General features: G+C 43.1%; 1 protein-coding gene across 1 annotated transcript in view; it reads left to right on the plus strand.

Moving 5' to 3' along the window:
* LOC117524446 (striated muscle preferentially expressed protein kinase-like) overlaps positions 1-23201 on the plus strand; it is a 150324-nt gene that overhangs the window by 55034 nt on the left and 72089 nt on the right. Inside the window, 10 exon segments of the mRNA XM_034186232.1 lie at positions 1697-1783; positions 2019-2085; positions 2224-3788; positions 3952-4095; positions 4207-4389; positions 16066-16232; positions 16368-16456; positions 20773-20948; positions 21247-21507; positions 21595-21753. Of these exon segments, the coding sequence (XP_034042123.1) occupies positions 1697-1783; positions 2019-2085; positions 2224-3788; positions 3952-4095; positions 4207-4389; positions 16066-16232; positions 16368-16456; positions 20773-20948; positions 21247-21507; positions 21595-21753 (2898 nt within the window).

Below are 23201 nucleotides of genomic sequence, written 5' to 3' on the forward strand. Positions count from 1 at the left end.
TATATATATATATATATATATATATATATATATATATATACGAGGGCTGTCCGTAAAGTATAGGTCCTTTTTATTTTTTTCTAAAACTATATGGATTTCATTCATATGTTTTTACATCAGACATGCTTGAACCCTCGTGCGCATGCATGAGTTTTTCCACGCCTGTCGGTGACATCATTCGCCTGTGAGCACTCCTTGTGGGAGGAGTCGTCCAGCCCCTCGTCGGAATTCCTTTGTCTGAGAAGTTGCTGAGAGACTGGCGCGTTGTTTGATCAAACTTTTTTCTAAACCTGTGAGACATATCGAAGTGGACATGGTTCGAAAAATTAAGCTGGTCTTCAGTGAAAATTTTAACAGCTGATGAGAGATTTTGAGGTGATTCTGTCGCTTTAAGGACTTTTCACGGTGCGAGACGTCGCGCAGCGCTCTCAGGCGGCGTCATCAGCCTGTTTCAAGCTTAAAACCTCCACATTTCAGGCTTTATTGATCCAGGACGTCGTGAGAGAACAGAGAAGTTTCAGAAGAAGTCGGTTTCAGCATTTTATCCGGATATTCCACTGTTAAAGGAGATTTTTTTAATGAAAGACGTGCAGGCGGATTGCAGCGTCGGCTCGCAGCCGCCGCGACGCTCCGCCACAGGAAAAACACCTCTGTTGGAAGCCTTGAGGACAAGTTGGAACATCTCCAGCTGATAAACAATTTCTCATATACTCACTCCACTGAAAGCCATCAAAAGCCGCCTGGATTTTACAAATGGTTATCAACACGGAGGTGTTTTTCCTGTGCCGCCGCGCCGCGTCGGCTGCGTCCCGACGCGCGGACCCGTCCGCACGTCTTTCATTAAAAAAATCTCCTTTAACAGTGGAATATCCGGATAAAATGCTGAAACCGACTTCTTCTGAAACTTCTCTGTTCTCTCACGACGTCCTGGATCAATAGAGCCTGAAATGTGGAGGTTTTAAGCTTGAAACAGGCTGATGACGCTGCCTGAGAGCGCAGCGCGACGTCTCGCACCGTGAAAAGTCCTTAAAGCGACAGAATCACCTCAAAATCTCTCATCAGCTGTTAAAATTTTCACTGAAAACCAGCTTAATTTTTCGAACCATGTCCACTTCGATGTGTCTCACAGGTTTAGAAAAAATTTTGATCAAACAAAGCACCAGTCTCTCAGCAACTTCTCAGACAAAGGAATTCCGACAAGGGGCTGAACGACTCCTCCCACAAGGAGTGCTCACAGGCGAATGACGTCACCGACAGGCATGGAAAAACTCACGCATGCGCACGAGGGTGCAAGCATGTCTGACGTAAAAACATATGAATGAAATCCATATAGTTTTTGAAAAAAATAAAAAGGACCTATACTTTACGGACAGCCCTTGTAAATGTGTACAGAGGCGTTGGGTGTGTGGTCATAGAAAATGTGTTTTGATTTATGTTCTTCAAAGAAAATGAACCAAAGCCAATGATTCTGAGCTTGAAAAAATAATTAATTGTTCTGTTTGTCTTTTGAACAAAAGTGAAAACAGGTCCCACAGACCTATTTGTGGTCACTCGGAGTATTAAAGGCTTGACATAATGAAAATCAAAATGAAGTAGACATTCTAACTGACTGAACACATGTATTCTTTGGTAAGATCTATCTATCTATCTCTGTCATGCGCAAGCACTTAAATATATTTATTTGTATTTCCTCCAGATTCTGAGACAACAGAAGATGAAGGTGGAGACCAATATGATACCAAAGGAGATAGTGGGGATATTGAGGACCAGATTCTGCCCACAGGTAGCTAGCTATCTCCACATCTTGCACGGTTTTCTTTGCATTGTTTTCATCCATCCATAACAACAGTACTACAGACTGAAAGATGTGTTAGAAATAGATGTAAATTATAAACTTGTGAAAGGTTCCGTGGCAGTACACATTGGTGCTTAAATTCTTCTAAATTATGCAAACGTTGGTCAAAAACACCTACAAATATGTCCAATTTGTCATGTCATGTGTTTTACATGAGACACAGTGATGGAAAAATGTGCAGATGATGGAAATGCAACACAAAAACGGGAAGATCACCTAAATACAACAAGGTAGGAACCACGGAATAATCCTTTCAAGTATTTTTAAGACCTCAGCACCCTAATATTCAAAACTGAGCCCACAATTTGTGCTTAATCCAAAGTGCCAAGCAGTAATATCGTTGCTTTGTTTCAAATCCTGTATTTTAGGATTCTATCAAATGATTTTTCAAGCGAATCTCCTCCACAAGCCCTCCCACCTCCATCCCCAAGACTCATCAAACGTCCCTCCACCTCTCCAATGCAGAGTCGCTCTGGGGCAACTACACCACTTAGCTTACGGAAGAAAATTACCGTACAAACTGACTACCAAGATACAGTGCCTGGGGAATTTGAGGAAAAGGTGAAACAGCCGAAATCCATTTCTCAGTCTAACAATCAGGACTCAAGACCGCAGACACCGCTGAGTGAATATTCAAGAAAGGAATTTACTCTTAGACCATCCCCAAAACTTACCAGGGCAAGTTCAAAGGTTTTTGAAAAGGTTCGTGACTTAGAAGAGCGACGACGAAGTCTTGAAATTCCCGAAGGCTCCATCTCAGGAAGATCTTGGGCTGGGTTCAATCGAGCTGGATCTGTTGATTCAGATGATGGAGGAAGCCGGTTGGGCATCTCTAGAGAAAGTTCAAGGGAAGATCTAAGAGAAGCATTAAAAGAGGATGCTGCTGAACGAAGATCAATGTTCAAACAAAGAGCTGCTTCAGTGGAGGAGAAACCTCGTTATTCCCAAAAGGTTCAGGACATCGAAAACAAGTTTGCAGAAGAGCTGCAACGTATTAAAAAGCTTGTTGGAAAACCTCATTTGAAAAAATCTTTTTCAACTGAACAGCTGACTTTAAAGGGAAGACAGCATCAGCCTTTCAGGAAGCTTGAGCCTATTCCTCCACAAGTCCTCCAGAAGCTCCAAGAAAGAGAACGCGCTCAATGGGCAAAGGAACGGAAAGAAACAGAACAATCTAAAGAGGAAGCAAAAGAAAATACACAATATTTTGTAAGTCGTCAACCAGTGCAGCATGAACAGCAGAATGCCCAGCCTCAGAAGATAACAACTACTCCTACAACAAATGTAGTGGTCAGTAGATTTGGAGAGGTTTCAGGCACCCCTGAGTCCATGCAGGTGTCTGACCTGCCAGGACAACGGTCGCTGAAAGAAATAAGCAGAATCAGTCCTGTAACAGAAATTGTTCAAAGATCATCATCACCAGCGCTAATTCTCCATCAAAGGGGCGACTCACCAAGCAGAAATACTGCTGAGATGACTTTACGCAAGGTTGAACGAAGGCCCCCAAGTCCGCTTGTGCAAAGGGTATCTCGAATGCAGGAGTCCCCGTACATTCAAGATGGCCTTGTGCAAACATCACATAAGGATGAGACTTCAGGAAGGACAACACCAATAGAAGTGGCCTTAAGGAAAATTGAAAACAGACCTGAAAGTCCACTGTTACAGAAAAAGTCTAACATTGTACAAGATATCCCTCAACAACCTCCTTCAAAAGTCAAAAGATTGATACCAGTCACCCCACTGGAGGAGCAGATGGAAGTAGAATTACCCAAACAAGCCTTGAAGATAAAAATTCCTACGATTGTTGTTGAAGATGAACATATGGAACAGGATGTGCCTGTAAAGACACGGGAGCCTACCTGTGCCAAAGAGGGAAAACCACAGAAAACCAAAGGAAAGAGTCGTTGCGCACGTCCCATGTCTCCAGAGTACGGTAGGTTTTGTGTTTCTCTCATTAAAGTTCTTATAGATGTAAATCACAGAGTCTGCTTTTCTTTCTGTGTTTGAAAAGTCATTAATTCCACACTGTTAGGCAAGTTCTCCTTCAAATGACTCATGAAAAACTGCCTTTAGTCAAGTCATTTCTAAAATTGCAGATTCTTCAGATGACTCCTATGTCTCTGCTGAAGAGGACCCCTTGGAGGCACCGGTATTTGAATTTCCCCTCCAGGACACCGTAGCGTCAGCTGGCGCAGCTGTACAGATGAAATGTATTATTGCCGGCACTCCAGTTCCGGAAGGTGTTCCATTTTCCATTTTTTAAAGACAGAATCTTGATAGATCATTGTGAGTTGTGTATTTAGATTGTAGTTGCATATGACTTATCTATGTCTTATGTTTTTCTGTTCAAGTTACTTGGATGAAAGACAACGTTGCGATCACTGGTGGTGCAAATTATACCATCAAAGTGGAGGGTGAACGTCACAGTTTGCGCATCGAATCAGTTAAAATAAGCGATGGTGGGATATATTGTGTAACTGCTGTTAATCAGGTGGGCAGAGTGTCCAGCAGCGCCTCTCTCACAGTGAATGCAGGTACAGCTGAGTTTTGAATTTGCTTAAAAGAGAATCTACATGCTGCATGTGGTGTTTGACTTTGTGTTGCTGAAAGTATACCCTATGTGGAAAACAGGGGTGCCATGCATTTAACACCGAGGCCTTCAGAGCTATCCTCCCACAATTAAATGTGGCGTCACATGATGCAGCATTACAAACAGACATCGCATAGATACTGTCATTACCAAAGGAACAAGAGAAACCTCATAACAGCCAGCCACAATTTCTCATGCAACTACAACCACCTACAAAGCAAATAGCTCATAAACATAAACACAAATACAACAATCAGAATTCAACAGATTCCAGCCAAGCTGGTGTGCATATTTTGTGGACCTACACAGACACTGATATAGACAGACCACAGATGCAGATCAATCGTTTCCATCTCACCCTGTCCTCTGTATCTTCTCTCACACCAACCACCTGCATGTCCTCCCTCAGCACATCCATAAACCTCCTCTTTGGCTTCCGTCTTTTCCAACTGCTTGGTGGCTCCATCCTCAGCATCCTTCTCTCTATATACCCTGGTTCCGTCCTCTGCACATGTCCAAACCATGTCAGTCTCACCTCTCAGCCTTTGTCTCCAAACCGTCCCACCTGAGCTGTCCCTCTGTTATGTTCATTCCTAATCTTGTCCATTCTTGTCACTCCCAAAGAAAATCACATCTTCAGCTCTGCCACCTCCAGCTCTGTCTCTTCTTCTTTTGTTAGCGCCACTGTCTCTAAGCCGTACAACATAGCTGGTCTCACTACTGTCTTGTAGACTTTCCCCTTCACTCTCACAGATTCTTTGATCACAAATCACTTGTGCCATTGTGCTCCACCCACTCCACACTGCCTGCATGCTTTTCTTCACCTCTCTATTATGCTCTCCATTACTTTGGATAGTTGACCCAATATATAAACTCATTTACCTTAACCATCTCTACTCCTTGTAACCCCACTATTCCACCGGGCTCCCTCTCATTCACACACATGTACTCAGTCTTGGTCCTACTGACTTTCATTCCCCTTCTCTCCAAAGCATATCTCCACATCTCTAGCCTAGTCACAACCTGCTCTCTACTCTCACAGTCATCAGCAAACATCATTGTCCATGGAGAATCCTGTCTGATCTCATCCGTCAACCACTGGGAACAAGAACAGACTCAGAGACAATCCTTGATTTAATCTTACCTCCACCTTAAATGAATCTGTCATTCCTACCATGCATCTCACCACTCTCACACAGTCCTTGTACATATCCTCCACCACCCTCACATAATTCTCTGCCACTCCAGACATCCTCATGCAATACCACAACTCTTCTCTTGGCACCCTGTCATAAGTTTTCTCTAAATCCACAAACACATTGTATCTCTGTCTGGCCTTCTCTATACTTCTTCATCAGTACGCTCAATGCAAACATTCCATCTGTAGTGCTCTTTCTCAGCATGAAACCATATTGCTGCTCACAGATCTATACCTGTTTTCTGAGTCTAGCCTTTACACCTATTTGCCTCTGTAGTTACGGCAGTTCTGCACATCACCCTTGTGCTTAAAAATCAGAACCAGCATACTTTTTCTCCATTCCTCAAGCATCTTCTCACTTTCAAAAATTGTTTTAAACAATCTGGTTAGACACTCCACTGCCGTCTCTCTTACATATTTGCATGCCTTCAGTGGAATGTCACTTGGACAAACTGCATTGCCACTCTTCATCCTCTTCATAGCTGTCCTCATTTCATCCTTGCTAATCTCTTGTACTTCCTGATTTAGTCTCTCTACATTATCCAAACTTTTCTCTCACTCATTTTCTTTATTCATCAGGTCGTCAAAATATTCCCTCCACCTTCTCAATACACTCTCCTCGATTGTCAGCATATTACCTTCTGCATCCTTTATCACGCCAACCTGCTGTTTATCCTTTCCAGCTCTGTCCTTTTATCTGGCCATTCGGTACAAGTCCTTTTCTCCTTCCTTAGTGTCCTATTTCACTAAGCTATGACAGCCTGCAAACAGCAGTTGTGAGAGGAATCACTTGATTTCATGCAACGTTCGCTAGGTGGCCGTCTTCCCTTGCTTTACTCGCAGGGTGTCATCACTGTTGTGGCTGAATTTTGAATTTTTCAAAGTTGCAGAGGGCACAAGGCTCCTCCCAGTATGCCCTCAGAGCCATCGCTGGTGTCATGCAACCCTCTGAATGCACTTGCTGTGACTCCTAACGTGAGGGATTCATGAGAAAACTGGGGGGGGTGTCTGGGCCATACGCATGAGCTGTGCAGGAGCATACCATAATAGCAGAGAGAAACAGCTACTTCTGGATGTGGCCGAGTTGCTGCCAGCCTGGCCACAGTTGCGATGGACATCAGGACTTCTGGACTTTCTGCATTTAATGGTTGTTTTTTATTGTTTTTATTGAGGCGCACAATTCTGCAGGAGTGGAGCACCCATCACTGTGTCTCTTTTAATATTTTTTATCTGGAGCACTCTGTCTGTCTGTCTGTCTGTCTGTCTGTCTGTCTGTCTGTCTGTCTGTCTGTCTGTCTGTCTGTCTTTCTCTCTCTCTGAGGAGGTGCAGTGGGAGTTCTTTGATGTGCTCATTGTGAAGACTACACATGAACAGGCAGGAAATATTCTTTCATTCAATGACACACTGCTCATATCCAGCTCCAACAGCACACGTGTCTTTAAACCGGGAAAATCTTTTTGCTAAATGCCATGCCGTGCAAATGTGACATCAAATGTCCATCAGACCCAAAATGCAGGAGGATGTATCTGTGCTAAGTCAATGTGCAGACCCACCTTGGATCTGCTGTGGACATCCAGAGTGGGGAAAAAGCAAGGGAACAGCTGAAGGGACTTACAATGTTATTGCCAAATAAATCAAATCAAATCAGCTTACACAGACCCCCAAAGCACTGCTGGACATCACTGCATCACGGAGAAAAGGTTGTTCCAGCACATGAACGGTTGCTGTGCACAGATCTCAGAGCCAGTGTGCCCCTTAATTGTAGTAACACAGTATAGAAAATGAATGGATTATGTACTGGACATGGAAGACAGGACATTAGATCCTGCAGGGGTATCATTCTGCAAAATGGGGGGTACGCTATCAGCTTCATTATTATTATTAATTTATTTATTATTACTTTATTATTTGTTTTGTTTTGCCATCATTGGCAACAGTGGGGGAATTTCCACAGTCTATTCACATGGATAACAGCTTGGGACTCCGGCGAGGGCGGTCTCATCTCCTCCACTCTCCCTTATCTCTCTGCTTTTAACCTTCAAATCCCTACTTCACCAGACTGTGAATTCCTCAAAACTATATTGGATTCTGGATCTATTGGACTCCTATTGGATTAACCATGGAATTGATCAGCTGGTCTCTGAACGCTATTGACACCATTTTTTCTACAAGAAGGTCAGGACCGGGGGATCCTGCCTGCCCAAATGGAATGTATCCTGCGGGCTATGTCCTCGACTCCTGGAGTTCCTGGTGTGTGGCATGATTGGCGCCTTTCTCTGTTGAGGGTGTTGAGGATTTATTTATTTTTGGTCTCATGGCAGCAGGGCTGGTACTTTTTGGCTTATGTGCTGCCCTGATCTACCGGAAAATTGGCAAGACGGCGGCATCAAGAACCACGGCCCCTCGCTTGTCCGTCATGATTAATGAGGTTGGCAAGGCAGTGCATTCTGAGACTGCGTTGACTCTTGAACTCAGACGCAGATTGGATGACACCTTGGAGCTGATGCGTGCCTTGCAGTTGAAGCTGAAGGTTTCGGAGGCCGGTGAATATTCTTAATTCATAATTGGGAATATTCTTAATTCATAATTGGGATTTGGCTGTGCGAGTGGAACTGTTAAAAGTGTTTTTCACTGATCGCCTGCAACACTACAGGCTATCTAGCATCAAGGTGAATTGCCCACTGTTTACCTCCAGAGGAATTTATCCAGGCTCTGGTGAGATTATTCGGCTCCATTCTTATCTCAATCCACAAGGACAATAAACTGACAGACTTACACATGGACTGAAGTATGCTCCAGTTTTCTCCTCTTACCTCTCTTCCTGCCCCTCCCTCCCTGCGGCAGGCCTCCGTTCTTCCCAAGCTGGTCAGGCGGCGCGACTTGACAGTTGCAGAGGCTACCAACACACTCACATCGCCTCAATTGGAAAACGGACTGTTTCAAGTTTAGTGCACATAAACAATGTCAAATGTATATGTGTTGTCCTAATTCTGATGTGAGCCATTATTACGCCAAACAAGTAATAATTGTAGATCAACTGCTGCTTGTATGTGGAATGTGAGTGCGGAAATCTCCTTGTTGTAATGACAATAATAATAAAAGCTATCTATCTATCTATCTATCTATCTATCTATCTATCTATCTATCTATCTATCTATCTATCTATCTATCTATCTATCTATAATAAGAGCTTAAAACTTTGTGTGCAAATGTGTCATTCATCTTCAGTTGCAAGTGGCCACTTCAGTGAGATACAAACTGCGACATTTGTCGGTCGTTCACATGTTTAGTTGCTAATTTGCGTCCCCAACTGCTCTCCAACAGTCACGAACAGTGAGATAGAACCCTTAGTGTTTAACTTCATGTACAGCTCACTGAAGGCCTTTTCCTTCAGGTAGTATCTCACTGGGCTGCAGCTGTTGGAGAGTAGGTGGAGACAGAAAATCAAAGAAAAACAGTCAAATTCCTCTGGAGATGAAGGAGGAGTAGATACAGATGTCCTTCTTCCGTATCGGGAATGAGCAGTATACGAGGTCTGTCCAAAAACTAACGGACCTTTTTATTTTTTTCAAGAACTATATGGATTTGAATCACGTGTGATTGCATCAGCCAAGCTTGAACCTTCGTGCGCATGCGTGAGTTTTTTCACGCCTGTCGGTTGCGTCATTCGCCTCTGAGCAGGCTTTGAGTGAGCACTGGTCCACCCCCCTCGTCAGATTTTCATTGTCAGGGAAATGTCTGAATGATTTGGAGCTTTGCTGCATCAATTTTTTCCAGAAACTGTGAGAGCCAGCCAGGTGGACACCATTCGCTAAATTCAGATGGCTTTCAGGGACGATTTTATGGGGATCACACAGATTGAGGAGTGTTACAGCCGGTTTAAAGACCGCCCACAATGGCTGAGAGAGCGCCGTGTTCCGAGCGGCGATCGACAGGCTCAAACGACCAGATCATTTCCAAACTGAACGCTGTGTTGATCCAGGATGTTGTCTGACTACCACAGAAATGGCAGAAGACGTGGATATCAAGACTTTTTCGGCACATTCCACTGTTACAGGAGTTTTTGTCATGGAAAGAGGAGCGGAGGAATGCGCCACCGTGCCGCGAATGGCGTGGGCCAAACCACAGGAATTCGCGCGTCGGGACAGAGCCGCATGGCGCAAAGCAACATCGTGATGAAGCCTCACAGGACATGTTCTGACATGTCCAGCTAATCCACAATTTCTCGGATAGTCACACGACTGAAAAGCCACCGAAAGCCATCTGAAAGCCATATGAAAGCCGTCCTGTAAGAACAACACGGAGGTGGTTTTGTGCCGCACCATTCGCGGCACGGTGGCGCATTCCTCCGCTCCTCTTTCCATGACAAAAACTCCTGTAACAGTGGATTGTGCCGAAAAAGTCTAGATGTCCACGTCTTAAGCCATTTCTGTGGTAGTCAGACGACTTCCCAGATCAACACAGTGTTCAGTTTGGAAATGATCTGGTCGTTTGAGCCTGTCGATCGCCGCTCGGAACGCGGTGCGCTCTCAGCCGCTGTGGGCGGTCTTTAAACCGGCTGTAACACTCCTCAATCTGTGTGATCCCCATAAAATTGTCCCTGAAAGCCATCTGAATTTAGCGAATGGTGTCCACCTGGCTGTCTCTCACAGTTTCTGGAAAGATTTGATGCAGCAAAGCGCCATTTCCCTGACAATAAAAATCCAACGAGGGGGTGGACCAGTGCTCGCTCAAAGCCTGCCCACAGGCGAATGACGTAACCGACAGGTGTGAAAAAACTCACGCATGCGCACGAAGGTTCAAGCTTGGCTGATGCAATCACACGTGATTTAAATCCATATAGTTTTTGAAAAAAATAAAAAGGTCCGTTACTTTTTGGACAGACCTCGTATGATCCTCCACTGGATGGGCTCGGGACTCGCATGGATTGAAGGATTCTGTGGAAGCCCACTTCTCTGTGCACAGGCTGAATGGGTGTACATCTTCTGATTTGAGTTGATTTGTTTGGCAATAACATACATGAATGAATGTACAACCCCAATTCCAATGAAGTTGGGAGATTGTGTAAAATGTAAATAAAAACAGAATACAATCATTTGCAAATCCTCTTCAAGGTATATTCAATAGAATACACCACAAAGACAAGATAATGTTCAAACTGATAAACTTTATTGTTTTTGTGCAAATATTTGCTCATGTTTACCACTGTGTTACATCACCTTTCCTTCTAACAACACTCAATAAGTGTTTGGGAACTGAGGACACTCATGATTGGGTATAAAAGGAACATCCCTAAAAGTCTCAGCTGTTCACAAGCAAAGATGGGACGAGGATCATCAACAACTGCATGAAAAAATAGTCCCAACAGTTTAAGAACAATGTTTCTCATGTTCAATTGCAGGGAATTTAGGGATTCCATCATCTACAGTCATAATATAATCAGAAGATTCACAGAGTCTGGAGAACATTCTACACATAAGGCCGAAAACCAGCATTGAATGCCCGTGACCTTCGACCCCTCAGGCGGCACTGCATTAAAACCTGACATCATTGTGTAAAGGATCTTATCGCGTGGGCCCAGGAACACTTCAGAAAACCATTGTCAGTTAACACAGTTCGTCGCTACGTCGACAAGTGCAAGTTAAAACTCTACCATGCAAAGAGAAAGCCATACATCAACAACATCCAGAAACGCCGCCGCCTTCTCTGGACCTGAGCTCATTTGAAATGGACAGACGCAAAGTGGAAAAGTGTGCTGTGGTCTGATGAGTCCACATTTCAAATTGTTTCCGGAAATCATGGACATTGTGTCCTCTGGACAAAAGAGGAAAAAGATCATCCAGATTGTTACCAGCACAAAGTTCTAAAGCCAGCATCTGTGATGGTATGGGGGAGTGTTATTGCCCATGGCATGGGCAACTTACACATCTGTAATGACACCATCAATGCTGAAAGGTACATCTAGGTTTTGGAGCGACACATGCTGCCATCCAAGCAACGTCTTTTTCAGGGACGTCCCTGCTTATTTCAGCAAGACAATGCCAAGCGACATTCTGCACGTGTTACAAAAGCATGGCTTCGTAGTAAAAGAGTGTGGGTACTAGACTGGCCTGCCTGCAGTCCAGACCTGTTGCCCATTGAAAATGTGTGGCGCATTTTGAAGCACAAAATATGACAACAGAGACCCCGGACTGTTGAACAACTGAAGTCGTACATCAAGAAAGAATGGGAAAGAATTCCACCTACAAAGCTTCAACAATTCAACAAAGTGTCCTCAGTTCCCAAACGCTTATTGAGTGTTGTTAGAAGGAAAGGTGATGTAACACAGTGGTAAACATACCACTGTCCCAGCTTTTTTGAAACGTGTTGCAGGCATCCATTTCAAAATGAGCAAATGTTTGCACAAAAACAATAAAGTTTCTCAGTTTGAACATTAAATATCTTGTCTTTCTGGTGTATCCAATTGAATATAGGTTGAAGAGGATTTGCAAATCATTGTATTCTGTTTTTAATTAACATTTTATACAACGTCCCAACTTCATTGGAATTGGGGTTGTAAGATAAACAATACAGTATGTAAAATTGCAGAGGATAACACAATAAAGCATTAAAGTTAGTTACATTATGGTCTACAATAAAAAAAAATAACAGGATAAATCTGCATCACGCGGCTCCTCCAATGTCAGATAGGTGTAATCCAGCTCACGTACCTCCTTTGCCATCAGACAGGTGTCCTGCAACCCACTGACCGTGAAAGTTACTTTTCTGCCGGCTTGTTCGTCCCAGTCGCTTCCAGAAACGTAGTTCCTCTCTGATCATATACAAGGAAAAGTATGTCTTCAATCCCTCACATGTTGTCTCACATTTTGCACACTTTTTAACACATGGAAACTACATCAAGAAGGGTTTGAGAGGCCTACAAGGACTCTGACTTTTTCAAAAGAAAATTTGTCATTACGCAATTTTTGAACAGTTCAAAATTCACCCAACATGGGAATAACACCCTGCAACTCACACAAGAGCAATGCAAACCCCCATGCATGTATAGGAAATTTTTGCAAATGCCATTTGCATGCCATTCACACTCTGTCAGCCCAGAAAGATATTACCTTTACCTTTTGCCACTTCTCTCTTCACCTTACTTTTTGCACTATCTACTTTCTTCATCTCTCTGACTGTCCCAAGTGTATTTCGCCATCCACTTTCTCCGTATACTTTCCTGAACATCTTCGTTCCACCATCAAGTACCTTGTCTTCCTTCCACTGTCCACCCACTACCTTCCTAGCTGTCTCTCTCACAACATCTGCAGTACTTTTCAAGTTGTCCTAAATTGCTTCCCTTCTATCCAGTATTTCTCACCTACTCACTGAATTTCACCCAACAGTCTTCCTCCTTCAGCTTCCACCATCTGATCCTTTGTTGAGCTCTCACTCTCTTCATCTTCTTCACCTCTGAAGTCATCCTACAAACCACCATCCTATGTTGTCTAGCTAAACTCTCTCCCGCCATGACCTTACAGTCTCCAGTTTCTTTTAGCTTGCATCTCCTACAAAGAATGTAGTCCACCTGTGTGCACTCTGTGCTCCTTGTTACCTCCGCCAAGGAGGTTATGTTTTCGGTCAAGTTTGTTTGTTTGTTTGTCTGTCTGTCTGTCTGTCAGCAGGATGTCAAAACATTTTGAACGGATTTTGATGAAATTTTGTGGAGTGGTTGGAAATGACAAGAGGAAGAAGTGATTAAATTTTAGTGGTGATCTGGATCACGATCCGGATCCAGGAATTTTTTTAAAGGATTCTTCACCATTGCGGGATAGGAGGAATTTTGACATTCTAGTTTGTAACTCCACAAAAACAAGGCAGAAAGGCTGGAAAAAAATTAGGGTGTAACATAGTCAAATGTTCTATCAAACAACAACGTTTGATGATGATCGGATCCGGATTCTGGATCTGGTGATCCAGAATATGCAAAAATATAGGGAAAATAGAAAATGTGTCAGTGTGAGGGGACAAATGAAGCTAGAGATGCACAACTAACACAAAATTGTAGCTGAATCTGTACTGATTCAGTAAGGTGTCATCAGATTTGCTGTAGCTTCAAATGTTATGGAGCTAGATCCAGAAGAAAACCGCCATTACCGAAAAATTGTTTTTATACAATAACTTTTGAACTAATAAAGATATAAAAGTGATTACAAGTTCTAGTGGTATGTTTTCATGGTCAAGGATGTCAAATATAAAGGAAAGAAAAGTGTATGTATCATAGTTTTGGTTGTAACACTGAATTGTTGAATAGATCACTGTGCCAAGGAGGGAATCTCTTTAGGGTCAGTGACCCTATGGCCTTGTGTAGCACATGCAACACTTAAAAAATAGTTCTATTTCAGAGTTTACTGTTATTTATTTAGAGAAGTGTTTCATAAATGTTAAAAAATTCATATATTTGCAGTTTAGTTGAATAATAAATTGAATTTTGTCTCATTTGTTTTTGTCTATAAGCACATGCAATATCAATATCAGTGCTCAGATGATAGTAGCTTCTGGGAAAGGTGCAAGTTACAATAAACTGTGATGCCAAGCGCTAAGGATACATGCTATCCAGTCACAGCAGATGAAACTTTTTTTACTAGCAATCATCATTGTTAGACTTTTTAGGTTCAATGATTCCACGGCGTGTAGATGTTATGGCGTCAGTGACTCCATGGCCTTGGCGGAGGTTTGCACTCTCCGAGTGCTTCTAGTTTTTCTTAAAGTAGATATTCACCATAGCCATTTCCATCATTTTTGCAAAATCAACTACCATATGCCCTTACATCTACCCATTACTTCCTCATCACCTGTGTTCCCTTTGCCAACATGCCCATTGAAGTCCGCTCCAATCACCAGGCTTGGGTACACTCTCCACCACCTCATCTAACTCACTCCAGATATGTTCTATCTCCTTCATCTCACAACCTACCTGTGGGGCATATGCACTGATGATATTCATCATCACCCCTTCAATTTTAAACTTCACACTCATCACCCTGTCAGACACTCGCTTAACATTCTCTTCCTTTAAAATGACCCCAACACCATTTCTCTTCCTATCCTCACCATGATACGACACACAATGTGTCTACCTTTCTCCTCTCCATATCAGCCAGCTCTCTCCCTTTACCAGTCATACTGCCAACATTCAAGGTCCCAACTCTCACTTCCACCATTATACTTTTTTCCTCCTCTCACTCTGTCTTTGGACATGTTCTCCTCCTCTTCTTATTCTTCACCCAGCAGTAGCCCAATTCCCACTGGCACCCTGTTGGGCAACAGCACCAGTGGCAGTCATTGTTAACCCGGGCCTCGACCAATCCAGTATGGAAATTCAGTGGTTGTGTTTGCTTTTTTGCACCGGATGCCCTTCCTGATGCAACCCTACTCACTTATCTGGGCTCGGGATGGCACACAGAGTGTACTGGCTGCACACCCCATGTGGCTGAGTTAGTTGCAGTATTATTCATCCAGGCAACTAAAATTGTCTCAATCTAATACAGGTCTATAAACTCAAGACTTGCTTATTCCAAAGTCACTAAGACACCGTGCAAATTAATATCTAAAAGGATTGTGTTGTCATGAAACAGATAAATGGCCATATATTATTTGCATTGTTATGAAGGCTGGAATCTTCCTTTTTTCCACATTGTCTGTAATCAACTGAACCTTGTTGTATTGTTCTGTCAAGAGAGGCCCTGAACTGAGTATTCTCTGAAGAAAAGAAAGTTTAAATGCTTTTGCCCAAACCAGTTTTCCTGTTAGTGTGTATTCATTGTTTTGTCAGAGTCCTCATTGTTCCACTGTGAAGTTAAAAAAAAAGTGCAGCTTCTCCTCACATTGGCTTTGTGTTTTCAGCTGACATCCTCCGTTTTCATTATTTCCCTCAGCGAAATGTGTGTGCTGTATATTCCAGCTGAACAACCACACTTATAGTTACCATAGCAACTCAGAGGCGAAACCGAACCTATAAATTGCCCACCAAGGCAAGCAGGCTGCACTCGATGCGAATCCACTATTGTTTAGATATCACATTTGACATTTGAGATGCTAATTAGGATTTAAGCGTGGCTCTGTTTTCTAATATGACACTTGGTGATCGGAAATGAAGGTTGTAGTTACAAGGTGAAAGGCACATTAAGGACTTGTTAAGATAACAGACTGACACTGTATAGCAGAATAATTACCTGCTAAAATGATCATCAAGGAAAAGCCAAAAGAACATTCTGTCTCAGAAGCTTAATTCTCTGTTTTTTACAGCCACTTGCAACCATAGAAATGTGAATAATTATACATATTTTAGTTTATACAACATATGTGCTTCTGACAATGACAGGGTGGTAACACAAAGTACCTGACATACTTCAAATAATTTATCCTTGCTCCTTTGAAAGAATCTGTACAGGAGCCAAAAGGGAACTTGGGTGTACCGATGGATATTAGCAGCCCAATCACATCTGATGAGGAGTATCTCAGTCCCCTTGAGGAAGGTATGGATTTTGGAGCCCCTGAAACAAGAACGAATGTTGACAAACGCTTCCGAAAACCACCTGCTTTCCTGGTGAGACTGATCCTGATTCTGAATGTGTCTATATGTACCTAATTGAATGTCTACCATTGACCCGTCCTTAATTTTATCTTGACTGATCTGCAAATATGAGTTGTGAGCTTCTAACTTGTATTACGTCTCAAACAGGCAACATTGAGCAATCAAACAGTCATTGAACGTCAGGAAGTCACCATGTCTGTTCGAATAAGTGGACAACCCAAACCAATGCTCTACTGGTAGGTTTACTGACATCACCAAACCACCAACATCACCATTTATTGCTTTGTTTTACACAGGACACAGAACAAATGTGTGTCCCAAAGCCTGAAGAGTTTTTCTTCACTATCTGCTTCTTGAAGCAAGCTGCTTTAATGCATTCAACCAAGTAGTGCTCAACATTTCAGATTTAACAAGGTAAACTGATTGTACTAGCAGTGAGTGGCTGTGGAAGCTGGAGATCTGATCGTGGGTCTGACCGCATGACATATTCCTCAGCGATACTTCAACTCAATGTTAAAATTAATGGTATTCCAATTGAATTCTCACCATTTCTGAGTTACAAAAAATAGAATATATTAACTCTTTAATAGTGTTATCTTTGATGCTGTTAGTGTTACTTTATAATAGGAAAATGTGTTAGCAACCACCTGCATGTCCTCCCTCACCACATCCATAAGCCTCCTCTTTAGCCTCCCTCATCTCCTCCTACCTGGTGCCTCCATCCTCAGCATCCTTCTCCCTATATACCCTGTGTCCCTCCTCTGCACATGTCCAAACCATCTCAATCTCACCTCTTTGACTTTGTCTCTAAACCATCCCACCTGAGCTGTCCCTCTGATTTGTTAATTTCTAATCTTGTATAATCTCGTCACTCCCAAAGAGAATTGCAACATCTTCAGCTCTGCCTGCTGTCTTTTAGTTAGTGCCACTGTCTCTAAGCCGTACAACATAGCTGGTCTCACTCCTGTCTTGTAAACTTTTCCCGAGACTGTTGCAGATATTGTTCAGTCACAAATCACTCCTTCTCCACCCACTCCACCCTTCCTGTACGCTCTTCTTCACCTCTTTACCACACTCTACCTCTACTACACTCTCTATTACTTTGCACAGTTGTGGGGCATATGCACTGATGATATTCATCATCAACCCTTCAATTTCCAACTTCACATTCATCACCCTGTCAGACACTCACTTAACCTCCAACACACTCAACATACTTTTCCTTTAAAATGACCCCAACACCATTTCTTCCTATCCTCACCACCATACAACAACTTGAACCTACCACCTATGCTCCTGCACTTCCCCTCCACTTGGTCTCTTGCACATACAATATGTCTAACTTTCTCTTCTCCATCATGTCAGTCAGCTCTCTCCCTTTACCAGTCATACTGCCAACATTCAAGGTCCTGACTCTCACTTCCACCCTTCTAGTTTTCCTCTTCTCCCACTGTGTGTGGACACTTTCTCAATTCAATCTTAATTCAATTCAATTCAAATTCATTCAATTTATTTCATTCATATCACGCCAAATCACAACAAAGCTGCCTCAAGGTGCTTCACACAAGTAAGGTCTAACCTTACCAACCCCCAGAGCAAACACACAGACAACAGTGGTAAGGAAAAACTCTCTCTGATGATTTGAGGAAGAAACCTCAAGCAGACCAGACTCAAAGGGGTGACCTGTGCTTGGGCCATGCTACCCAACACAGCTGACAATACAAATATACAGGAAATTTTTGGGAGTCCATGCTGGTGTCCAGGACGGCAGGCTTGCAGAAGAAGACGCCCACTCTCACTTTTGGATGGAGCCTCCTCCACTTCTTCTTTTTCGCCCAGCAGTAACCCAATTTCCACTGGCACCATGTTGATCAAAGGCACCAGTGGCTGCTGTTGTTAACCCAGGCCTTGACCAATCCAATATGGATATTTGATTTGTACTCTGCATCTTTATTTTGGCGTGTTTTATGCCGGATGCCCTTCCTGACGCAACCCTCCCCATTTATCCGTGCTTGGGATCAGCACTCAGACTGTACCAGCTGCACAACCCATGTGGCTGAGACCCAGTTCAGTCGATATGAAGCCCATATCTGGGCATTATCATGTTGGCATCGGCGGCATTGCTGACTTATGATTTAATGTGTTAATAGTGACAAAAAATACTTTGTCTGTGAATACAATAAATCTAAGTATAGTTTGCTGGTAATATCACTCTAAAACAATTTCTAATGTGGTCTGACAGAGCAGCACCGCTGGATCAGTCAGCTTTCGTAAATTGTTCTGCTGGGTTCAGCTCTTCCAAAAAAAATTTTAATTATCCTACACAAAACCTTTGGCATTGCATTGAATACATTTTGGGGCACACTGGTGACCTGAGGATTAAGGTGCTTGTTACATGTTGTAACTTCAGGTCTGCAATATTACCGATTCGATCCCAAGAGTGGACTTTTTCCAGTTTTATGCATCTTCTAAGCACACTAATAATTAATTCAAAAATTCAAAAACAGGATAATGTCCATCCAACTATGACCAAGTATGTGTAATGAAGACTCAACAGTGTGCAGACGTTCTTTCCACCGGATCATCTCAGCGGGCGATCTGTGTAAGAAGCAAAGCTTTGAGTTGAAAGGAAGAACTCATCTGTGAAATCACTTACCTATTACAAAGAAAACCACCAGAATTTTGTAATCATAGTCCACACCATTCCAAAAACATACTACACAGTTTTAAGATTAAAGTTTGGAGTTAAAATTCCAAGTTTATGGATTCAGTGTTGTTTTATATGTCTGGGTGGTTAATCTTTTTATTAACCACCAAAAGGGTGGACCAGGAGACTGCTTTTTGTCTTTGATAGGGATCGGTCCTGTAGTTAAAATAAATCTATTTTTAAGGCCCACAGGTTGGCATCCAGGACCCACGGTGGTTCCATGACATGGTGGATGTAGCGATGCACAGCACCAGAGCGTGCTCCCACACATCAATCAATCAATCAATCAATTTTTTTATATAGCGCCAAATCACAACAAACAGTTGCCCCAAGGCGCTTTATATTGTAAGGCAAGGCCATACAATAATTATGTAAAACCCCAACGGTCAAAACGACCCCCTGTGAGCAAGCACTTGGCTACAGTGGGAAGGAAAAACTCCCTTTTAACAGGAAGAAACCTCCAGCAGAACCAGGCTCAGGGAGGGGCAGTCTTCTGCTGGGACTGGTTGGGGCTGAGGGAGAGAACCAGGAAAAAGACATGCTGTGGAGGGGAGCAGAGATCGATCACTAATCATTAAATGCAGAGTGGTGCATACAGAGCAAAAAGAGAAAGAAACAGTGCATCATGGGAACCCCCCAGCAGTCTACGTCTATAGCAGCATAACTAAGGGATGGTTCAGGGTCACCTGATCCAGCCCTAACTATAAGCTTTAGCAAAAAGGAAAGTTTTAAGCCTAATCTTAAAAGTAGAGAGGGTGTCTGTCTCCCTGATCTGAATTGGGAGCTGGTTCCACAGGAGAGGAGCCTGAAAGCTGAAGGCTCTGCCTCCCATTCTACTCTTACATGACATGTTGATGCTCTACGAGATGTAGGAATGAATGTGTTATGTGTCGGACGCAGTCGGAGAACCGACCAGCGTTTGACATTAGGACCCAGCATAAAATAAGCAGAGCACGGTTCAAAGGATAACAGAATTTAATGACATAACAGTGAGTGCTTAATTAATAACAAATAAGTGCGCGGTCTGGCGAGGTGGAAAAACGGTGCGCTCCCAGCAGCACAAACGGTCCGGAGCCAGAACTGTTCGGATCCAAGGACCCCGCCGACACCCCCCAGGTGGCCGCGACCAACCGAGTCTGTGAAAGAAGAAACCATAATGTGAGTCCACCACTCCACACACAGAGAGACCACTCAAAGGTGTACATAATCAGCAAACACTTCCTGGCTTAATCACCAATCAGCTTCCCACCCTGCAGGCATGGAACACCCAGTTCAATTCTCCACTGCAGTGGAAGCAGATTAAACGACTAACATAACAGCTCAATATAATAAGGTGTGAGGGACACCATATCTACTGACTGTACTCATGTTAGTCACAAAACCTAAAGTACCTCAGGAAGTGTGCTGACGAGCGTGAGACCCCACCCCCTCCTCTTTCACCGACCATGGCATCAAACCTGGTACGGTCTCTGCGTCCATGATGATGAGATGGTTCTCCAAACGTCGATCTCACCCGTCTGGTCACAAGGTCGAGTCTCTGGCAAATACACACTGTGTACTCCAGACTTAAATGCAACCATGCCCCAATCCATATAGATGCACCACAGCTGTGAGTCCTGACGAGCTGCACATGACCAGCCTCAGGTGATCAGGGTGAGGTCCTAATAACTCAGCCACACAGCCACTCAGTCCTGAATGCATGCCACCTGGAAGGAAAAACAGAAGACAGAAAACAGAAGACAGAAACAAAAGCCAGCCAGGCACCCCAGCCACACAACAGAATGATTACTTCTAAAAAGACAAAGAATGCATGGCAGCAATTCTACTTTGTTGTTGTTGTTGTAGGTTGAGGGACAGAGTGACAGTTAAAACAGGTCCACGTCACATTGTCTGCGAGACAGAAGATGACACTTTTGAAATGACCATCAGATCGGCGCTGAGGTCGGACTCTGGTGTATACACATGTAAGATCATTAATGAGTATGGAACAAAGCAGTGTGAAGGAACTCTGGAGGTTAAAGGTATGTTCTCTAAAAAAAAAATCCACTTTTATTTGCTTTCTTATATCATAGAGATTACAAACCCAAATTTATATTGTGATTGTGGGATTTGCTCACTCAAGTTAATATTTGTTACCTCAGTGATTCAGCTCCTCTGGAAGGAGTTAATTTTGTTAACTGAAATATTTTTTGTAATTGCTATGATAAAATCACATGATTTAAAAAGGAGAGACGTACCTAGTACAAAAAAAAAAAAAAAATTCCAGCTTTGGTGCCACTTATCAGATTTCCTCCCAAATTGTCCTTGAATTCCACTCAGCACCACCAGTGGAGCCCGGACTGGCTGTCATCCGCCCGGTCAAAGACATCACAGCAAAGGCTGGGGAGACCGTTTTGTTTGAATGTCACGTCATGGGTCCAAAGGACACTGATGTGGATTGGCTTGCGGATGGAAAACTTATCCAACCTGCATTGCTGAACTGTAAGATGCACTTTGATGGGAGGAACTGCCGGCTGCTGCTCAACTCTGTGCATGAGGATGACAGCGGGACATACATGTGCAAACTTAGCACAGCTAAAGGTAGAACACATTCTGTGTATTGTTCAGATTGGGATGCATTCTGCTTAATAACTACTGTTTCTGTCCTCCCCTCATTCATTTTTTTAGAGGAAGTAACCTCTTGTGGCAAACTCAAAGTCATCCCATCACTGGAACCTCTCTTCACCCGCAGGCTGGATGTTCTGGAGGTGATTGAGGGGCGTAATGCTCGCTTTGACTGCAAAGTCAGTGGGACTCCGCCTCCTAAGGTCACCTGGAGTCACTTTGGTAGGTTTATCATTTAAAGTAAAATAAAATAATGCAAACCTAGCCGTGTTATATCTGGAGACCAGAGGATTGCCGGTTCTATTCCCCATCAATCAATCAACTCAATCAACTTTTTTCTTATATAGCGCCAAATCACAACAAACGGTTGCCCCAAGGCGCTCCATATTGTAAGGCAAGGCCATACAATAATTATGAAAAACCCCAACGGTCAAAACGACCCCCTATGAGCAAGCACTTGGCCACAGTGGGAAGGAAAAACTCCCTTTTAACAGGAAGAAACCTCCAGCAGAACCAGGCTCAGGGAGGGGCAGTCTTCTGCTGAGACTGGTTGGGGCTGAGGGAAAGAACCAGGAAAAAGACATGCCGAGAAGGGGGGCAGAGATCGATCACTAATGATTAAATGCAGAGTGATGCATACGGAGCAAAAAGAGAAAGAAACAGTGCATCATGGGAACCCCCCCACAGTCTACGTCTAAAGCAACATAACCAAGGGATGGTCCAGGGTCACCCGATCCAGCCCTAACTATAAGCCTTAGCGAAAAGGAAAGTTTTAAGCCTAATCTTAAAAGTAGAGAGGGTATCTGTCTCCCTGATCTGAATTGGGAGCTGGTTCCACAGGAGAGGAGCCTGAAAGCTGAAGGCTCTGCCTCCCATTCTACTCTTACAAACCCTAGGAACTACAAGTAAGCCCGCAGTCTGAGAGCGAAGCGCTCTAATGGGGTAATATGGTACTACGAGGTCCCTAAGATAAGATGGGACCTGATTATTCAAAACCTTATAAGTAAGAAGAAGAATTTTAAATTCTATTCTAGAATTAACAGGAAGCCAATGAAGAGAGGCCAACACGGGTGAGATATGCTCTCTCCTGCTAGTCCCCGTCAGTACTCTAGCTGCAGCATTCTGAACCAACTGAAGGCTTTTTAGGGAACTTTTAGGACAACCTGATAATAATGAATTACAATAGTCCAGCCTAGAGGAAATAAATGCATGAATTAGTTTTTCAGCATCACTCTGAGACAAGACCTTTCTGATTTTAGAGATATTGCGTAAATGCAAAAAGGCAGTCCTACATATTTGTTTAATATGCGCTTTGAATGACATATCCTGATCAAAAATGACTCCAAGATTTCTCACAGTATTACTAGAGATCAGGGAAATGCCATGCAGAGTAACGATCTGGTTAGACACCATGCTTCTAAGATTTGTGGGGCCAAGTACAATAACTTCAGTTTTATCTGAGTTTAAAAGCAGGAAATTAGAGGTCATCCATGTCTTTATGTCTGTAAGACAATCCTGCAGTTTAGCTAATTGGTGTGTATCCTCTGGCTTCATGGATAGATAAAGCTGGGTATCATCTGCGTAACAATGAAAATTTAAGCAATACCGTCTAATAATACTGCCTAAGGGAAGCATGTATAAAGTGAATAAAATTGGTCCTAGCACAGAAC

Source organism: Thalassophryne amazonica, chromosome 14 (assembly GCF_902500255.1).
Source record: "Thalassophryne amazonica chromosome 14, fThaAma1.1, whole genome shotgun sequence".
Taxonomy (NCBI): Eukaryota; Metazoa; Chordata; class Actinopteri; order Batrachoidiformes; family Batrachoididae; genus Thalassophryne; species Thalassophryne amazonica.